General features: G+C 46.7%; 1 protein-coding gene and 1 long non-coding RNA gene across 3 annotated transcripts in view; one reads left to right on the top strand and one right to left on the bottom strand.

The window, feature by feature from the left end:
- LOC309525723 overlaps nucleotides 1–10,327 on the top strand; it is a 96,172-nt gene extending 85,845 nt beyond the window's left edge. Inside the window, exon 2 of the long non-coding RNA XR_014216504.1 lies at nucleotides 9,751–10,327. This is a non-coding gene — a long non-coding RNA (uncharacterized lncRNA). The remainder of the gene's footprint in view (nucleotides 1–9,750) is intronic.
- Nucleotides 1–16,822, bottom strand: part of SPATS2L (spermatogenesis associated serine rich 2 like) — an 80,012-nt gene that overhangs the window by 8,182 nt on the left and 55,008 nt on the right. For both annotated transcript variants that reach the window (XM_082192693.1, XM_082192692.1), the window contains exons 6-10: nucleotides 15,562–15,750; nucleotides 12,655–12,790; nucleotides 3,082–3,140; nucleotides 1,769–1,878; nucleotides 562–664 (exon numbers count right to left, since the gene is read on the bottom strand). In XM_082192693.1, coding sequence (XP_082048819.1) covers nucleotides 562–664; nucleotides 1,769–1,878; nucleotides 3,082–3,140; nucleotides 12,655–12,790; nucleotides 15,562–15,750 — 597 coding nt within the window. The remainder of the gene's footprint in view (nucleotides 1–561; nucleotides 665–1,768; nucleotides 1,879–3,081; nucleotides 3,141–12,654; nucleotides 12,791–15,561; nucleotides 15,751–16,822) is intronic.

Here is a 16,822-nt window from a genome sequence, read left to right on the forward strand (position 1 = left end):
TATTCAGGCATGGCCTCTGTAATAGGTACACTGCACAGAATAAAAGAGCAGCTGGATTCCTTCAATCATATTTTCAAATTATCCAATCCATTTTAGAAGCAGGTCATCTGGTCATCTTCTACCTTGCCAAGTGACCAACCATCAAGGCAGAAGCTTGTGAAAGCCTATTTTGCTCAAAGGTGGGATAGTTGAATGAGGAAGAGACTATAGCGCACACACGCTTTGCCCAACTAGCTTCCTAAGAAGAAATGCAGTCAGAAAGGTACAAGCTGTACAAGGGAGCCAGTGTGGTGTAGTGGTTAAGAGCGGTGGACTCGTAATCTGGGGAACCGGGTTCACTTCCCCGCTCCTCCACGTGCAGCTGCTGGGTGACCTTGGGGTAGTCACACTTCTCTGAAGTTTCTCAGCCCCACTCACCTCACAGAGTGTTTGTTGTGGGGGAGGAAGGGAAAGGAGAATGTTAGCCGCTTTGAGACTCCTTCGGGTAGTGATAATGCGGGATATCAAATCCAAGGGAATCAAGAATTTACACAAGGCTTAGTCAGAAGCACCATGACTTACGTTCTCCGCACTGCAGAATCTCAGTCTTCAACTGTTCTATGTCACAGGAAAAGCGGGCAGATCTTCCCAATTCTTCATCATATTTACGTTCGCTTACAAAGTGCTGCAAGGTGGGGGGATGACTTAAGTTATAAACCAGGTAATAAAGGAGATGTGAAAGAAGCCTGCCCAATACAAAATAATTTTAGAGCCTCACCTGCTGAATCTCGAGCCTTTTGGAGAGCAGAACACTCCAGTCTTAAAGCGTCGGGGTACATTTTAGGCTTTGTGAAATGTCCCCACACCTATCGATGCACCACAAAAAGAACAACACCCTTCCATCTCATGATCTGGGAAATGCTTGTCAGTTGTTAAAAGAAAAAAGTGGATTGAAGGCAGGGGCAGATTTAGGTTTGATGAGGCCCTAAGCTACTGGAGGAGGACGCGGGTGGCGCTGTGGGTTAAACCACAGAGCCTAGGACTTGCCGATCAGAAGGTCAGCGGTTCGAATCCCCGCAACAGGGTGAGCTCCCGTTCCTTGGTCCCTGCCCCTGCTGACCTAGCAGTTCAAAAGCACATCAAAGTGCAAGTAGATAAATAGGTATCGCTCCGGCGGAAAGGTAAACGGCATTTCCATGCGCTGCTCTGGTTTGCCAGAAGCGGCTTAGTCATGCTGGCCACATGACCAGGAAGCTGTACGCCGGCTCCCTCGGCCAATAAAGCAAGATGAGTGCCGCAACCCCAGAGTTGTCCGTGACTGGGCCTAATGGTCAGGGGTCCCTTTACCTTTACCTAAACAGCAGCAAAATGCATAATTGGGGACAGAGTCATAATCGAGGTAGGGAATAAAACAAAATGTTAAGAACTGCAGCAGAGTTACTGCAGTACATGCATGGTTCAGGGGATATTTCTCAAAGGGCAAAAGACCAGAAGGAAGAGTTTAAATTTTGCTTTTACCGTCTCTGGGTTCAATAGAGACCAACCTTTTAATTTCATGACATTAAGTGAAATTCATGGATGTTTTAGCTGAGTTCCCTGCATTGCAGGGGGCTGGACTTGACTCTTGGGAAGTCTACGATTCTATGACCTACCTAGGAAGTCAGATCTGCACTTTGTTTTTAAAAAAACCACCAACCCTGTATTTGAGGAATGAATTATTGTGTCTGGTTCGTACGCTACAGGAAAGGAGGCACGGACGACCTCAAAAGAAATGGCCACACAGACTAACCTTAATTTCAGCCCTCAGTTCAGCCAACTGAGTCTCTGCCATTTGGCTAGCCAAATCTGTTAACCTCTTCAATTCTTCAGCTTTTTTCTGACGAGCGGTTAAGATTTCCACTGCCAAACAAGAAGGTGGTAATAATAATAATAATAAATTTTATTTATATCCCGCCCTCCCCAGCCGAAGCCGGGCTCAGGGCGGCTAACAACAATAAAATAGTACAACATTCTAAAATCATTTCATTATAAAATTAATTCAAATCAAATAGATGGCAACCATTGGGCTAGAGTTCTGTGAAAATTGCCAAAGGAGGGAGTCAGGCTGTGCCCTGGCCAAAGGCCTGGTGGAACAGCTCTGTCTTGCAGGCCCTGCGGAAAGATGTCAAGTCCCGCAGGGCCCTAGTCTCTTGTGGCAGAGCGTTCCACCAGATCGGAGCCACAGCCGAAAAAGCCCTGGCTCTAGTTGAGGCCAGCCTAACCTCTCCGTGGCCTGGGACCTTCAGGATGTTTTTGTTTGAAGACCGCAAGTTTCTCTGTGGGGCATACCAGGAGAGGCGGTCCCGTAGGTACAAGTGTCCCAGGCCGTATAGTGCTTTAAAGGTTAAAACCAGCACCTTAAATCTGCATTTAATGTCAGAACAGGAATTGTACTTTGCCTGCAGGCCAGATCCACAATCTCTGCACCCTTCCCAGGCCAACTTTTGACAGGTTGGTGGGAGTGCCCACTTCTCGGCCACTTGCTTTCCTTGTGGCACCTGCCGCACCTGGCAGTTCTTGAAAAAGCTCTCCTGGAGGCAACAACACTCTCAGGGAAAACCTGAGATGTGGGGTGAGCAAGGTTGCCCAAATCCACTTGTGTGAGACTGGGTGCAATCTTACGCAAAGAGGTGTGCAAGACAACCCTGGCTTTGAACACTACAAATCCCACTGTGACCCTAGCCTTCTCTGCCCATGCTTTTGGCTTGTGAGAATTCACCCAATTCCATTAAAGCCTACTTTCATAGTTAGAAACTTGCTTTTTGGGTGAGGGGGGTGGTTAACATTTCAAACCTTACTCTCAGTCCAATAACCATGTGTGGCCTTATGATGGTTGAATGCACAGCAACCTTCATTACTCTTGAAAGTGCAATTTCAGGCCAGAACATCCGGCACAAAACCTAGGTGCAATTCTATCTCCAAAAACTTTATGTGGTGAAACACACAATGCTGCTTCTGAACAGATGAATGATTGCTTTTCTTTATGCAAAAGCAGCTATAAACACCCCTTCCCAATTGTTTCAAAGCATACAACATTCCCCATTTACATTCATCTTTACTTACTGGCTTCCTCTTTAACTTTGTCAACTTCTGCCATTAAAGAGACTTCTTTGTCTATGATACTGAAAATTAAAAACATGAGATTCAAAATAATTATATTCTTTCGAAGGACATACGGACAGTACCTTGGCAGTTTGGGCACATATTATAAGCAATTTCTGGGAAGATATAAAGCATGGGCAAATTTCTGAGTGCCGCGATAGTAATTCATCATATGTCGCTGCTTTATTAAATTCAAGCCTGTGCAATTTATCTTAAGAGAATTACTTGGCTGTTACCAACAGAACACAGTGATTACAAATGCCACAATTTGGCTAGTGGTGATGGTATTTTGCCCCACGTTTCCCATACAAGTCCTCCATATATCAACTCAGAAGCAAGCATCACTGAACACACAGGAAAGTGTGCCCAGGACTGCAGACTTACAGAGCAGGCTACAGTCACATCATGCCAGGACTGGTTATATTTTGCTGCTACGGCTGCTGTAACCAATGTGTGGTTAGCTCAGAGGGAGGGGATATGGATATGGATTGGTGTGTGTGTGTTTCTGCATTAAACCTTGAGAATCATTCCATCTAAAGGGGGGATATAAATCATCATAAACATGGACTATGCACACCCCATAGTCACCTTTGACTGGACTTAACCACCAAGGGGTCCTTTACCTTTATCTTTACCTGTCAATTTTAACCAGCTTCTTCACCTAATCAATATTTTAAGAATGCCTAAATGTCACAAGGGTGGCGCTATGGGTTAAACCACAGAGCCTAGGACTTGCCGATCAGAAGGTCGGCGGTTCGAATCCCTGTGACGGGGTGAGCTCCTGTTGCTCAGTCCCTGCTCCTGCCAACCTAGCAGTTCGAAAGCACATCGAAGTGCAAGTAGATAAATAGGTACCGCTCTGGCGGGAAGGTAAACAGCGTTTCCGTGCGCTGCTCTGGTTCGCCAGAAGTGGCTAAGTCATGCTGGCCACATGACCCGGAAACTGTACGCCTGCTCCCCCGGCCAATAAAGCAAGATGAGCACCGCAACCCGAGTCGGACACGACGGGACCTAATGGTCAGGGGTCCCTTTGCCTTTAAATGTCACAAAAGGGCACATCACAAAAGGAGGTGTTCCGAATAGGTGTAGGGAACAGTCTCATTAAACATAGCGCAGCCCCCAATGCATTTTGACAAAAGATGTTCCTCGTGGGCAGCATCTTAGAATTCTTCTCTTGTAAAGGAGCAACGGATTTGAGCTCCTGCAGTGCTTTCATGTCTTGGTACTTGAAGAACATTTCTACGCATGGAGCTCTACAAGCCCAATGTGGAATGTACAATATAGAGCGGCCTATCCAGACAATAAGACAGTTCATTCTACCCTGTATACGCGTTTGCTTCTGTTCTCCTTTTTCAGCAACGCCGTTCTATTCCTGCACCCCTTTGCTTTTTTGAGAATCTGCAAAACTTGGGGTTACACACAGCCTGCCAATACCTCTCCCTTCTGTGTGGGTGGTGCAATTTTGTTGCCTAGCCCACCCCCCGGTTCTGCAAGCATGACACAAATCAGCATTAGTGCATATTATTTCCTGCACCTATTGGGGAAATCGTTTTTTGTGGTCTGGATTTGATTTAGCAATTCTGCTTCGGGCGCAGCTGAGATGCAATTTCCAGCAGATGGCGCCCTATGCATAGGTTCTCTAGGTGCTGATGCTCAGAATGTTGGGCCAGTATCAGGAAGGAACATCTGTAAAAAACGAAGAGGTCTGGCAGTTGGGACAGCGTCAAGCGCCCCCCCCCATGTTACTTGCCCATGACGGATCCCAGTGACCCAGTTACAAACACCCCCATCTTCCTTCTGCGTGGTATGAGATGATATTACTGCAAAACCATTACAATACTGGGCAGCTATTGTCTCTCCCTCCCTCCACTCCCCAATTCCTATTTAATATATTTTTTAAGGGTTTGACTTGGAACTCAGTGGCAATTTCTCCTAGCTCTTCAGCTTGAGTCCCTCTCTCTCTCTCTCTCTGTGTGTGTAGGGGATTTTAGGGAACTGTTATAAGGAGGAGAGTTTTTTCTTATAACAGGAACAATGTGGTACAGTGCAATACAGTGTTAACATCATGCGTTGTGGTGGGGTATGTTTGCTCATACGGAGCCATGGGAGACCAGCCTGGGCTCAGATAGCAGCTCTTGGGGTATGGTATGCCTTTACAGGGAACCGGGGATCAGATGGGCTGAATCAGTGGTCCCTCCCTACTCAAGAGAAAGCACCGTTCTTAATCAGTCAGTCTCCTCCCTCCACTGCTGTGCAGATATCTTCAAAGAAGAAGAGGCTAAAGAGTAAATTCTACACAAATCTGGAGTGCAGTCTCTAAGACAGATAGATGGCACCTTGTAGCCTCCTTCTGGCAACTCCTGCAGCCAAGCTGGTGCCAAACATATTGCTCTGCTTTCCTTTGGGCCACATCAGTGAGGCCAAGAGGGAGGTCTTGTTGTCTGGTTAGCCCAGGACCTCCAAACACACTGTCCAGGCTTGCGCCCCTGGAGGGGGTCACTTCGATGCGGTTAATGCAGCGGTTTGACTTTACCCCTGGAGGCACACTCCATGGTCTCTTGAGACCGACGGGTGCCAAGAATAACAGCCACCAACAACAAGGCTTTTACAGTGACCAATAACTATTCTCACATTTTTGTGGGGTAAAATAATACCAGTGTTCAGTAGTGGGTAAAGTTTGGAAGCACTTTCACCAAATCTGTTATGTACTGAAGTTCTCACCCTGGGCCAGCAGGGGCATACTGTAGATAGTTTTTACTCAGGTCCACATATGCAAATAAGGGATTGAAAGTGATGTTCCGTGATTGGATAGTTACAGAAAGTGGTTACTGTTGCGGTGTAGTGGAGCTCTATATAAGCAGGCTGGCTGAACCCTTCAGTTCAGTTCTGTTCTGGCCTGTGAATAAACAAGAGCTGTTTGAAGAATCGCAGTGTCGTCTGATATGTTCACCCGCAACTTAACGAAATCAATCGGAACTTTCCCCCCAGCATCAAGCTGGTTGTTGGATTTGGGAGGGTGGGGTGGGAATGTTTGCTGGTGAGGCGGACGATTTTGCAAGTTTGCAGCATGGGCTCGCCGTGAGTAGCACTGACCTGTTTGCATCCATGAAATCGCCTAAATGCTCAGTCTCCGGATCAGTTCTGCAACAGTGTTTAAATGCTGCTGTTTATTAATTTATTAAAAAGATAAAGGATGAACACATCAGCAGATAGAGGTACATATGGCACAACTGGGGGCAAAAAGTAGGGCAGAAGGAAAAGGGAAATAGTGAGAAGGGACAGGACCGATGACGGAATCCGTGATTTGTGTGTCTGTCACACGCATTGCAATGTCAGGAAAAATCTGCTGTGAATTCTCTTTAGATATGTGTCTCTGCCTTTGCCCTGATTTACTTCTCACAGGCAAAGTTACAAGGTCCTTTGAAGTAAGAGACAGCACTGTGAAATCTGAAGTGTGTGTTGAGTGCTTGCCCACTGGCAAATTAAGCAGCCAATGCATGTTTGGGAAGGTCTCTAAAGATAGCATGAAATCATCTCAGAGAAGATCCAGGTTTTGTGTGGCGATTGCTAATTTGGGCTGGCTTCTTGCTGTTTCCAAAAGGCCAAAAAAATGTCTCTCTCTCTCCCCCCCCCCATACTGAGAACTTGGCCCACAGTGTTATTGGAAGTTGGCTGCCTTGAAGGGCTTTAGAGTAAACAACATAAATCGTTTCATTGCTGCTTCAAATACCCCATCTAGTGAGATATTTTATTAGTGGGAATTCTACATTCTAGAGTTCTGCTGGCTTCTGCACCCACACAAATGAAAACAAACTGAAAGGAAGGAGCATATCCACTTGCACAGATAATCTTTGGAACATCAGCACCACCACGCCATAGTGATCACCATATTTTTCGCTCTATAGGACGCACTTTCCCCCCTCCAAAAATGAAGGGGAAATGTGTGTGCATCCTATGGAGCGAATGCAGGTTCCTTGGCTTCAGCGACAGCAACGCAAAGCCTCTGAAGCACAGAGGGAGAGCTCCCCCCACGCTCCGGAGGCTTCGCGTTGCTTTTGCTGAGGGAACTCCCGCTGTGCTCCAGGGGCTTCAGGCAGCTATCCACAAGCCTTCGGAGCGCAGCAGGAGTTCCTGCCGTGCTCCGAAGGCTTGCGGATAGCCGCCTGAAGCCTGGAGAGCGAGAGGGGTCAGTGCACACTGATCCTTCTTGCTCTCCAGCCTTCGCTTCGCTGGAGAGGCACTGCACAGTTTTCCCTCTCTGCGCAGCGCCACTTCAGTGAAGCGGGAGGAGAAATGGAAGGGGCTCCGTTTCTCCTGTCACTTTGCTGAAGGGGCGCTGAGCAGAGAGGGGGAGAATTTTTTTTCCTGTTCTCCCCCTCCTATGGTCCGGTGCGTCCTATAGAGCGAAAAATAAGGTATGTAGTACATGAAGGGGGGGGGGGAACTTCCAGAAATGCTGAAAGAAACATCAACAAAAGGCCCACACCCCACATGTAAATTTGTAGGTTAAGGCCAAAGGATCTTTTCACTGCTGCTGCAACAACTGCTGCATTTGCATGGAGTTTAGAAAAGGAATTCGGGTAAAGCACTAATAAAAATATTTGTTTATGTTTAGGTGAATGCTTAGAACTGGAAATATTTTTTAGGGAACAAGAATAGTTGATTGTCAAGTGGCGTCTCAAACCCTAAATATGGTGAAACTACTTTTGTTCATTTTTTGAGACAAAAAGAAGCCCCTTCAACTGTACGAGCTCTGCATCTCTTCAATGGAATGTGAATAACAAGAGACTAAATAATTACCTGGGTGCTTAATGCAAATATATGCATGATTGCAGATCTAGAAAAGTGATTAGAAGCTTTGTCAAATGACTGATGAATAGAACCACTGCCTAGCTGGGTGGAAACATGTAGGCAGGCTCTCTATTCAGCTAGGGCCCCAGGAGGATAGCCATTAAATAACATAATTTTTGCCATGCTCTGGAATACAACACTGTTCCATTATTACCTCAGCTATATCCATTGTGCACAAGATTTGAATAACAAACCAGATTATGCTTCATTCTTATTCTTGATACAAGAATTAAGCTTGCTGGGGTGGGGGTGGGGGGTGGGGAGAGATTTAAACATGTGATATAATATAAAGCAACTGGGCCAAAGTCCAAGAGTAAACTCTGTAGGATATAGTTAAAATACCTGAACACACTGTAACAAAAAACTCTATTCTGTATTAAAAATAATTGGACCCAACATTTTGCAAAGTGGGTTTATTCACCCTAACCTTTGCAACTGCTGGCCAAACACATACTGAACACTTTTGTTTTGCAGGATCATAGCTTGGATGCATGAAGGAAAGCAGGCCGCCTACACAGAGCTCTCCCCAAGCTCTCTGAACTTTGGGAAGATTTAGTTTAATGTTCTAAGCCTGCAGCATACAAAAGGCTATTCACCCATCATTGGTTGTTTATCCAGAGTAGATGTCTGGAAAATGTCTGGAAAAAACTCAGAGGCCAGCATTCAGAGGGCTAGAAATCAAATTCTGCAAAAGATGCTGCTACCTAGAAGCAGGGACGCGGGTGGCGCTGCGGGTTAAACCACAGAGCCTAGGACTTGCCGATCAGAAGGTCGGCGGTTTGAATCCCGGCGATGGGGTGAGCTCCCGTTGCTCAGTCCCTGCTCCTGCCAACCTAGAAGTTCGAAAGCACATCGAGGTGCAAGTAGATAAATAGGTACCACTCCGGTGGGAAGGTAAACGGCGTTTCCGTGCGCTGCTCTGGTTCGCCAGAAGCAGCTTAGTCATGCTGGCCACGTGACCAGGAAGCTGTACGCCGGCTCCCTTGGCCAATAAAGCAAGGTGAGCGCCGCAACCCGAGTCATCCGCGACTGGACCTAATGGTCAGGGGTCCCCTTTACCCTTTACGTAGAAGCAGAGGGTGGGGTGTGAGGTAGCAAAGATTGCAGCTGTGTGCTGTAGAAGCTGACTTGAACTCATAATTAGTTTCTTACAGACATGACTTCTCAACTGCAGACCTCTGCCCTATCAGAAACAGCAAGAAGTGTCTCAAGAGGCCGAATCAGGCTTGAAGCATTCCCCTTTGTATGTTTGTTTGTTGCAAAGTTTGTTGATGGCCCAGTTAGTCTTCGCTCTGACACTATGTGGTATTAATATAGACAGAGCCTGAACACAATGTTGAACTGAAAGCAAACATTAGCCACCCCATTTTCCTTACCCAGCAGAACTAAGCTGTTCTGGTGCTTATACAGCTAATACCACACCCCTCGCCTCTTGTATGTAAGTGAAATAATTCTATCAGTGCTGACTTTGGCTTTCCACCCACTTCCTGCTCTTTATTGCTCATGGATTCATTCTATGTAAGTTTTCTTAGGACTGGTAATAACGTCTGGAATTACTCCTCTCTCTGCCTCCCCCCCGCACCCGCTGTGTTACTCTGGAACCAATTTCTTGAAAGCATCTGGTGAAGCTCTGAAAGTACTATCTGCACATTTCCAAATATTTAAATACACTGAACTTAATGCTTGGCCTAAGCCATTTGGCGCATGGGAACGTTTGAGAGGCAAAAGGAGGCGAGCTGCTTCTCCGGTCAGCTCCGCACATAACACAATGACATCTAGGTAATTTCTTTCCCACAGTTTGCTTTGCAACGGTGGCAAACGACAGACCAAACGGTCCTAGGAACAGGTGTTTACTTTTCATCGGTAGCAAAGCAGTAATTTGGGGTGGAACTCTCTTCCTGATTCCTGTGTTGCTGCGGCTTACCTGAAAGGTACTGGGCAGGTGAGCTCAGGGCTGTGCTAACTCAGAAACTAAGCCCTGCTCTGTCCAATGTGACCACTCCAGATCATGCAATGGATTTCTTGGATCCCCTGCTCTCCCCGCAGGGTTGATGTCTTCTTCCCACTGCAGCCCTGCTGTGCCACACAAACCATGCTACAAAGAGGCTTTCCACTGATAAACACAATGCACTTGGTCCTTCTGACCGAGTCGCTGAGGGTCCTACTAGTCAGCAGAGCAAACAGCTGCATCACATCTGTATGCAATCATCCAGTGACAGCAGAGGGACGGATTCCGTTTTGCAGGTGCAGTGAAAACTCTACCGCATGCAAATATGTGTGTGTGTGTACACACATGTGCGTATCCCATCCTGGCACGCTTTTATATTTAGACAACATTTTCTCTCTCTCTTTTTTTTTAAAAAATATATCTGGTTCCTTTAAAGCTAGGAAATAAGTCCTCCCTATCTTCTGTTTTATTACTGCAGTACATGCCACCCAACTGTTCTACACATGTAAGGTAAAGGTAAAGGGACCCCTGACAATTAAGTCCAGTCGTGACCGACTCTGGGCTTGCGGCGCTAATCTCGCTTTATTGGCCGAGGGAGCTAGAGTGCAGCTTCTGGGCCATGTGGCCAGCATGACTAAGCCACTTCTGGCGAACCAGAGCAGCGCATGGAAACGCCGTTTACCTTCCCACCGGAGTGGTACCTATTTATCTACTTGCACTTTGACGTGCTTTCGAACTGGCAGGTTGGCAGGAGCAGGGACCGAGCAACGGGAGCTCAGCCCGTTGCGGGGATTCGAACCGCCAACATTCTGATCAGCAAGTCCTAGGCTCTGTGGTTTAACCCACAGTGCCACCCGCGTCTCACATGTACTGTATGCTAAAAGGACAGGAAGAGCATCATTTGTTGATTAGGTGACTATTTGGAGCAGGGAAGAGGAGGGAGGCAGCAGTGGGAATCTGCCCATTCAGAATCAGTGTCCTCCTATAAGGAGCATGGTGAGAATTAGAAAGTCAGGCATAGATAGAAGACTTCCTGTTGGAGCTGCTATCATTGGCCTTGTGCCCTTGGCTGCTAAAGATGAAACTAGATAGCAGGCCGTTGTGTGTGTGTATGTTTCTTCGCCTGGAACATTTCTATAATCAAAAGCAGCTGCGGGAGTCTGCAACCTTGTAAAAATGGCTGGAGTGAGAAAGGATTCAGCAGCTCCCATTCTCTGAACGTACTGCTTTGCTAAAAAAATGCTGCAGCCCCCCCTCCAACTGCTCCTGATCTCCCTCAAGAGAAGCATCATCATCATCATTCTCATTTGCTAGTAGTTTTATACAAAAATAAATAAATCTGAAAGCAACTGAACAAGCTGAAATACAGATAAACTAAATTAAAAGTCATGTATGATGCAAATAGGGATGCGGGTGGCGCTGTGGGTTAAACCACAGAGCCTAGGACTTGCCGATCAGAAGGTCGGCAGTTCGAATCCCCATGATGGGGTGAGCTCCCGTTGCTCGGTCCCTGCTCCTGCGAACCTAGCAGTTTGAAAGCACGTCCAAGTGCAAGTAGATAAATAGGTACCGCTCTGGCGGGAAGGTAAACGGCGTTTCCGTGCGCTGCTCTGGTTCGCCAGAAGCGGCTTAGTCCTGCTGGCCACATGACCCGGAAGCTGTACGCCGGCTCCCTCGGCCAATAAAGCGAGATGAGCGCCGCAACCCCAGAGTCGGTCACGACTGGACCTAATGGTCAGGGGTCCCTTTACCTATGATACAAATTACGCAAGCATGTGTGTCAGGTGTAGTTTCAGCCTCAAAATACTTGTGAAACTTGGGATATTATTACCCACCCTGTGACCTGTTGGTGAAAGGCAAGCAAGAAATTATTAATTATAATCCCTTTTTATTCTAGTGATGAAATTGGCCCAGCACCCACAATGCTGTACTGTAGCTACGTGGGGGTGGGGGCTAGCCAGGTTTTTTGCCCTGGGGGAAACCTCCATTGGGGTGCCAATGAGGCGCCCAACTTGTGTGTGTTTGTATGCAAATGTGGGGGTGCGTGCCAAACTGGGTCTCTGACCCGGGTGAAATAAAGACGAGTTTTGCCCCTGCACAATGGCAAGGGGTAAGGTTCAGAAGAAAAATGATTTGTGCATCAGGTTAGACAGGGCAGTCAAAGTTACTTGTTTATAAAACAGAACTGTCCTAGTTATATAGAAAGAATGGGCGCGATCTGATTTTGGCAGCAAAAGGGGAAAAGAGGGCAGAATCATTTCCCCACCCCCCTATGTGGTTTATCTCCCCAAATGCTTTTTACGGCTTCATTAACTATGAACCCCATAATCTGGGGCCAACTCCAAATCTGCGCCAAGATTTTGCATTGTACATCTGCTTTGTTGCAAAACTTTGGTACAGGTTTGGATGGGATCCCAAATATGTTTTGTTGTCGCTGTGCTACAGGAAAACATTTCAGAAATAACAAGAACAAAATTTATATTGACAGAGCTGCCTTTCCCCCAATGTGGCATGAAAAATAATTAAGCGGCATTCACCTGCTTGGGTAAAATCTTGGTTAATAGGTCCTTGCAATTCTTACCTCTGAGACCAGCAACCAAAGAACATAAAATGTGCCAAGGTCTCAAGTGCTCTTATTTTTTGTGTGGAGTAAGTCCAGTGAGACTGGAATGGTCCTCTAACGGAATGGACTTCTGAAAGATCTCACCTGACTTCCTTGTCCTTCGCCTACTTACCAGCTATGTAGTTCTGCAAAGGCGGCTTTAATCTTCTTCACAGAATTATCCACCTCCTCTTTAATCATCATGCGGTATCTTGTCAGCGAAACAGTGCACCGCTGAAGATCTTTTACAGATTTTTCAATGTTCGGACCTGTAACAGCAAACAAACGTCAGCTATCCTTCTGATGTCAAATTTAATCTGGAAGTAAGAAAAATTTCACTAAGCAGCAGCAGATGTGTTGGGCTGCAATTCGACATAGCGCCAACGAGCGCTTTGTGTGTGCAAGCAGGACAACACCCACTTGTAAAGAAACCGTCATTTGCAAAATGGCAAATTAATAAATTCTATTATGAAATAGACAGGGCTTCCCTGCTGCACACAGTAATCCTGCAACTTGTGGAGGAGGATAGAAGAAGGCAGAGATAGAGAACTCTCTCTCACCCTCGTATTATGCCATACTGGCCTGATTATCACTGAGGCGTTCCCAAAGTAAATGAAGGAATGAAACTCTGATTAATAAGAATACACACAGAGGTTTGAACCAGCAAGGCTCTGGGAAGGGTGCATATAATAGTCTCTCTCTGTCTCTACCCCTCGGCCCAGGTCGTTTTATTCACAAAAGAACATTTTACAGAGTGTTCGTAAGAACCAATCAGATTTCTTCTGAGCATTTCAAGAAACCCATGTGGGGACAAAGTTAAACTACCAAAACTAATTAAACACGGGGTAAACAAAGAACAGAACTACAAAGGAGTTCATTTGGCAAGCCCGGAGGTGATAAACAAGCAATATACATGATAAGAAGGATGGCCAGGGGGACAGCGATCATTATCACCTTCATGTGAGATCTGTTTCCTGCCCCTAAGATTAACATCCTAAGATTAACATATCAGAAAAGATACATCAAAGAAACTTACCCACTATCTTTATGGCCCAGGACAACTGGCAGTGTACGTGACCGGTCGAGAAATGGAACAGGGATGCAGAGGTGTGGATTGATCAAGAATCATATCAAAATAGTTTAAACCCAGTCAACGCAATGCTTTCATTGCTGACACAGATGGCTTACTCTATATTTGTTACAATTCCTCATAGCAATCCCACCTGATCACTACATATCACATCACTTTAAACCACAGCCAAACGAAGCTATAGTTTCATATGTGTGCACCACCATGCTGCTGAAATCACAGGTGCTTTGCCCCTTCTCATCTCCCGCTGAGCTGCTGCAAGCGAAACCATGGTTTGGCCTAATACTACATCAGAACATGGACTCATGGGTTCCCCTACCACTCCAAACAACCATGAGCAGTAAGCAAAGAACAAACCTTGCTTGCATCTCACAGTTTATTTGCACTTGATACGTTCCATGAAATACTAGAGTGAACACACAGTTCGTTACATACATTTTTGTCTGAGCCGTGAAAATGGTGGTCTTCATGGATAAAGAGGCGGAATGAAGTTGGAATTGGTTAATCACCAAGGACACTTGAGCTGCCTTAAGGAAGTTCTGGGGAACTTGTGGCTCTCTCGTTATCGCTGGACCCCAAATCTCATTACACCCAGTCAGCAGCCTCAACTGTCCCAATTTAAGTGGAACATCCCGTTTGGGGGGGGGGTTGTGCTCTTGTGCGAGTCACCTGGCTCCCATGAGCTCACAGCCCTGAAAGACGCATGTGCTCACGCAGGAGCAGCGGCGGAGCACGTTGTCATGGCGCCCAGGGAGCACATGTGTGCATACCCGGAGGGTGAATAAAGCCCGCTGCACACCAACCCAGCCCTTGTCGCCACTTGAGCAACAGCATCCCTGAGCCACTTTGCAAGGCTGGAATGGTCCCAGCCTTGCAAAGTGACACAGGGTCCTGTGCTGCTTTGCAAGGCTGGGGTCTGATCAGATTCCAGCCTTGCAAAGCAGCACAAGGCTGACTTGGGGAGCAGCACAAGGCCTTGCAAAGCAGCACAAGGCTGACAAAAAATGTGGCCAGGGTGATCGTCCTGGCAGCCTCCCAATGCTACACCCCTGCGCAGGAACATGGCCCGAAACGACATGCGTCCCAGTTTTACCCTGGGGCATGTTGGAGTGCATGTCAGCATGGCCAGGGATCAGGATGTTTTGAGATGTAGTCTAGATGTTATGTACTGAAGTTCTCACCCTGGGCCAGCAGGGGGATACTGTAGATCAGTGTTTTTCAACCACTGTTCCGTGGCACACTAGTGTGCCGTGAGATGTTGCCTGGTGTGCCGTGGGAAAAATTCAAAAAAAAATTTTTTTTTTTAAAAAAGTCAAATTTTCGCCCACTAGGCGGGCGCCGGACTGTGTCCACCCTATTTTCCATCCATCCTTGGTGGGGATCATATTGGATGGGATCGGATGAGAGCGGACAGGCGGTCCGCTCTCATCCGATTCCCCATAGAGAGCAGCGGGGCTCTGACATCTCCCTCTCCGCACACCGTGGTGGTGTGCCTCGTGATTTTTTTCATGAAACAAGTGTGCCTTTGCCCAAAAAAGGTTGAAAAACACTGCTGTAGATAGTTATGCAAATAAGGGATTGAAAGTGATGTTCAGTGATTGGATAGTTTTAGAAAATTGTTACAGTTACGTTGTACTGGAGCTCTATATAAGCAGGCTGACTGAACCCTTCAGTTCAGTTCTGTCCTGGCCTGTGAATAAACAAGAGCTGTTGAAGAATCGCTGTGTCGTCTGATATGTTCACCCACAATTTAACACTAACCACATCTGGAGGGCCAGAGGTTCCCCACTCCTACTTTACAGAGAAGACAAAAACAGCATTGACATACAATGCTTCTTTTAAAGATTACTAAATGGCTACACAGAATTTTTGGTAAGGTTAATAAAAGCTTTGGAAGTAAGAAAAAAAAATGCACTGGGTTGCACTTCAGAGCAAACAAATCTCTTGTACCTCTTTTCTTGACTGAATCCTCTGGTTTTATTTCAAGATGGGCTGTGGGGACAGACGGCTTAACCACGGATGTCTTTGCCTTCGGCCTACCAACACTGCACGGAGATGGGTGGGAGGGCTGGAAAGGATCAGGCAGCTGTGCGCTATTTGCATATTTTCGTCCTGCTTCTATAGGTATGGTTTTTTGGTCTGCAAAAACCCAAAAAACAACAAGTTGGAAGATCAATGGCGGAGTTTCTTGTATCGGTTCATGTGAGAAATCAGAGGCTCTTTCTCGTGGGGGAAAAATTCTAAAGGTACAGAGGAGAGGAATTATAAAAGGTCCATGATTAGAAATGTCATCCTCCTGCTTACTTTTTCCCATACTCTCTTACAACTTCTGGTGCTGGGGTCACCAACCCAGTGCCCCCGGGGCTGCATGATGCCCATAAAGGCTTTTACTGGGCAGGTGCCTCAGAGTTTGAGCTTTTGTTCAAAGTAAGTAAGTCTCTAGTCCTCCTAGATTCAAGTTATGGGGGAAATGGTGCTAAGTAATTTCTGTGAACTCAGAGGCGGTGTGGTGTGATCACCTTGTATGTTTTCCCTCTCTGCTATTAGACAGCAACAGTGTGTGTGTACAGTGGTATCTTGGTTTATGAACTTAATCCATTCCTGAAGTCCGTTCTTAAACCAAAACTGTTCTTAAACCGAGGCTCGCTTTCCCTAATGAGGCCTCCCGCTGCCGGTGACCTTACACCATTCGGATTCCATTCTTAGACCGAGATAATGTTCTCAAACCGGGACACTATTTCCAGTTTTGCGGAGTTTGTAAACTGAATCGTTTTTAAACCGAGGTAAGGTAAAGGTAAAGGGACCCCCTGACCATTAGGTCCAGTCGTGACCGACTCTGGGGTTGCGGCGCTCATCTCGCTTTATTGGCCAAGGGAGCCAGTGTACAGCTTCAGGGTCATGTGGCCAGCATAACTAAGCCGCTTCTGGCAAACCAGAGCAGCACACGGAAACGCCGTTTACCTTCCCACTGGAGTGGTACCTATTTATCTACTTGCACTTTGACGTGCTTTCGAACTGGCAGGTTGGCAGGAGCTGGGACCGAGCAATGGGAGCTCACCCCGTCGCGGGGATTTGAACCGCTGACCTTCTGACCAGCAAGTCCTAGGCTCTGTGGTTTAACCCACAGCGCCACCTGTGTCCCTTAAACCGAGGTACCACTGTACAATCAATATTGTGTGATCTCCACAGTCAGGACCAGCAGGACATAGCT

The sequence above is a fragment of the Podarcis vaucheri genome (assembly GCF_965113315.1).
Source record: "Podarcis vaucheri genome assembly, chromosome: 1".
Lineage (NCBI taxonomy): Eukaryota > Metazoa > Chordata > Lepidosauria > Squamata > Lacertidae > Podarcis > Podarcis vaucheri.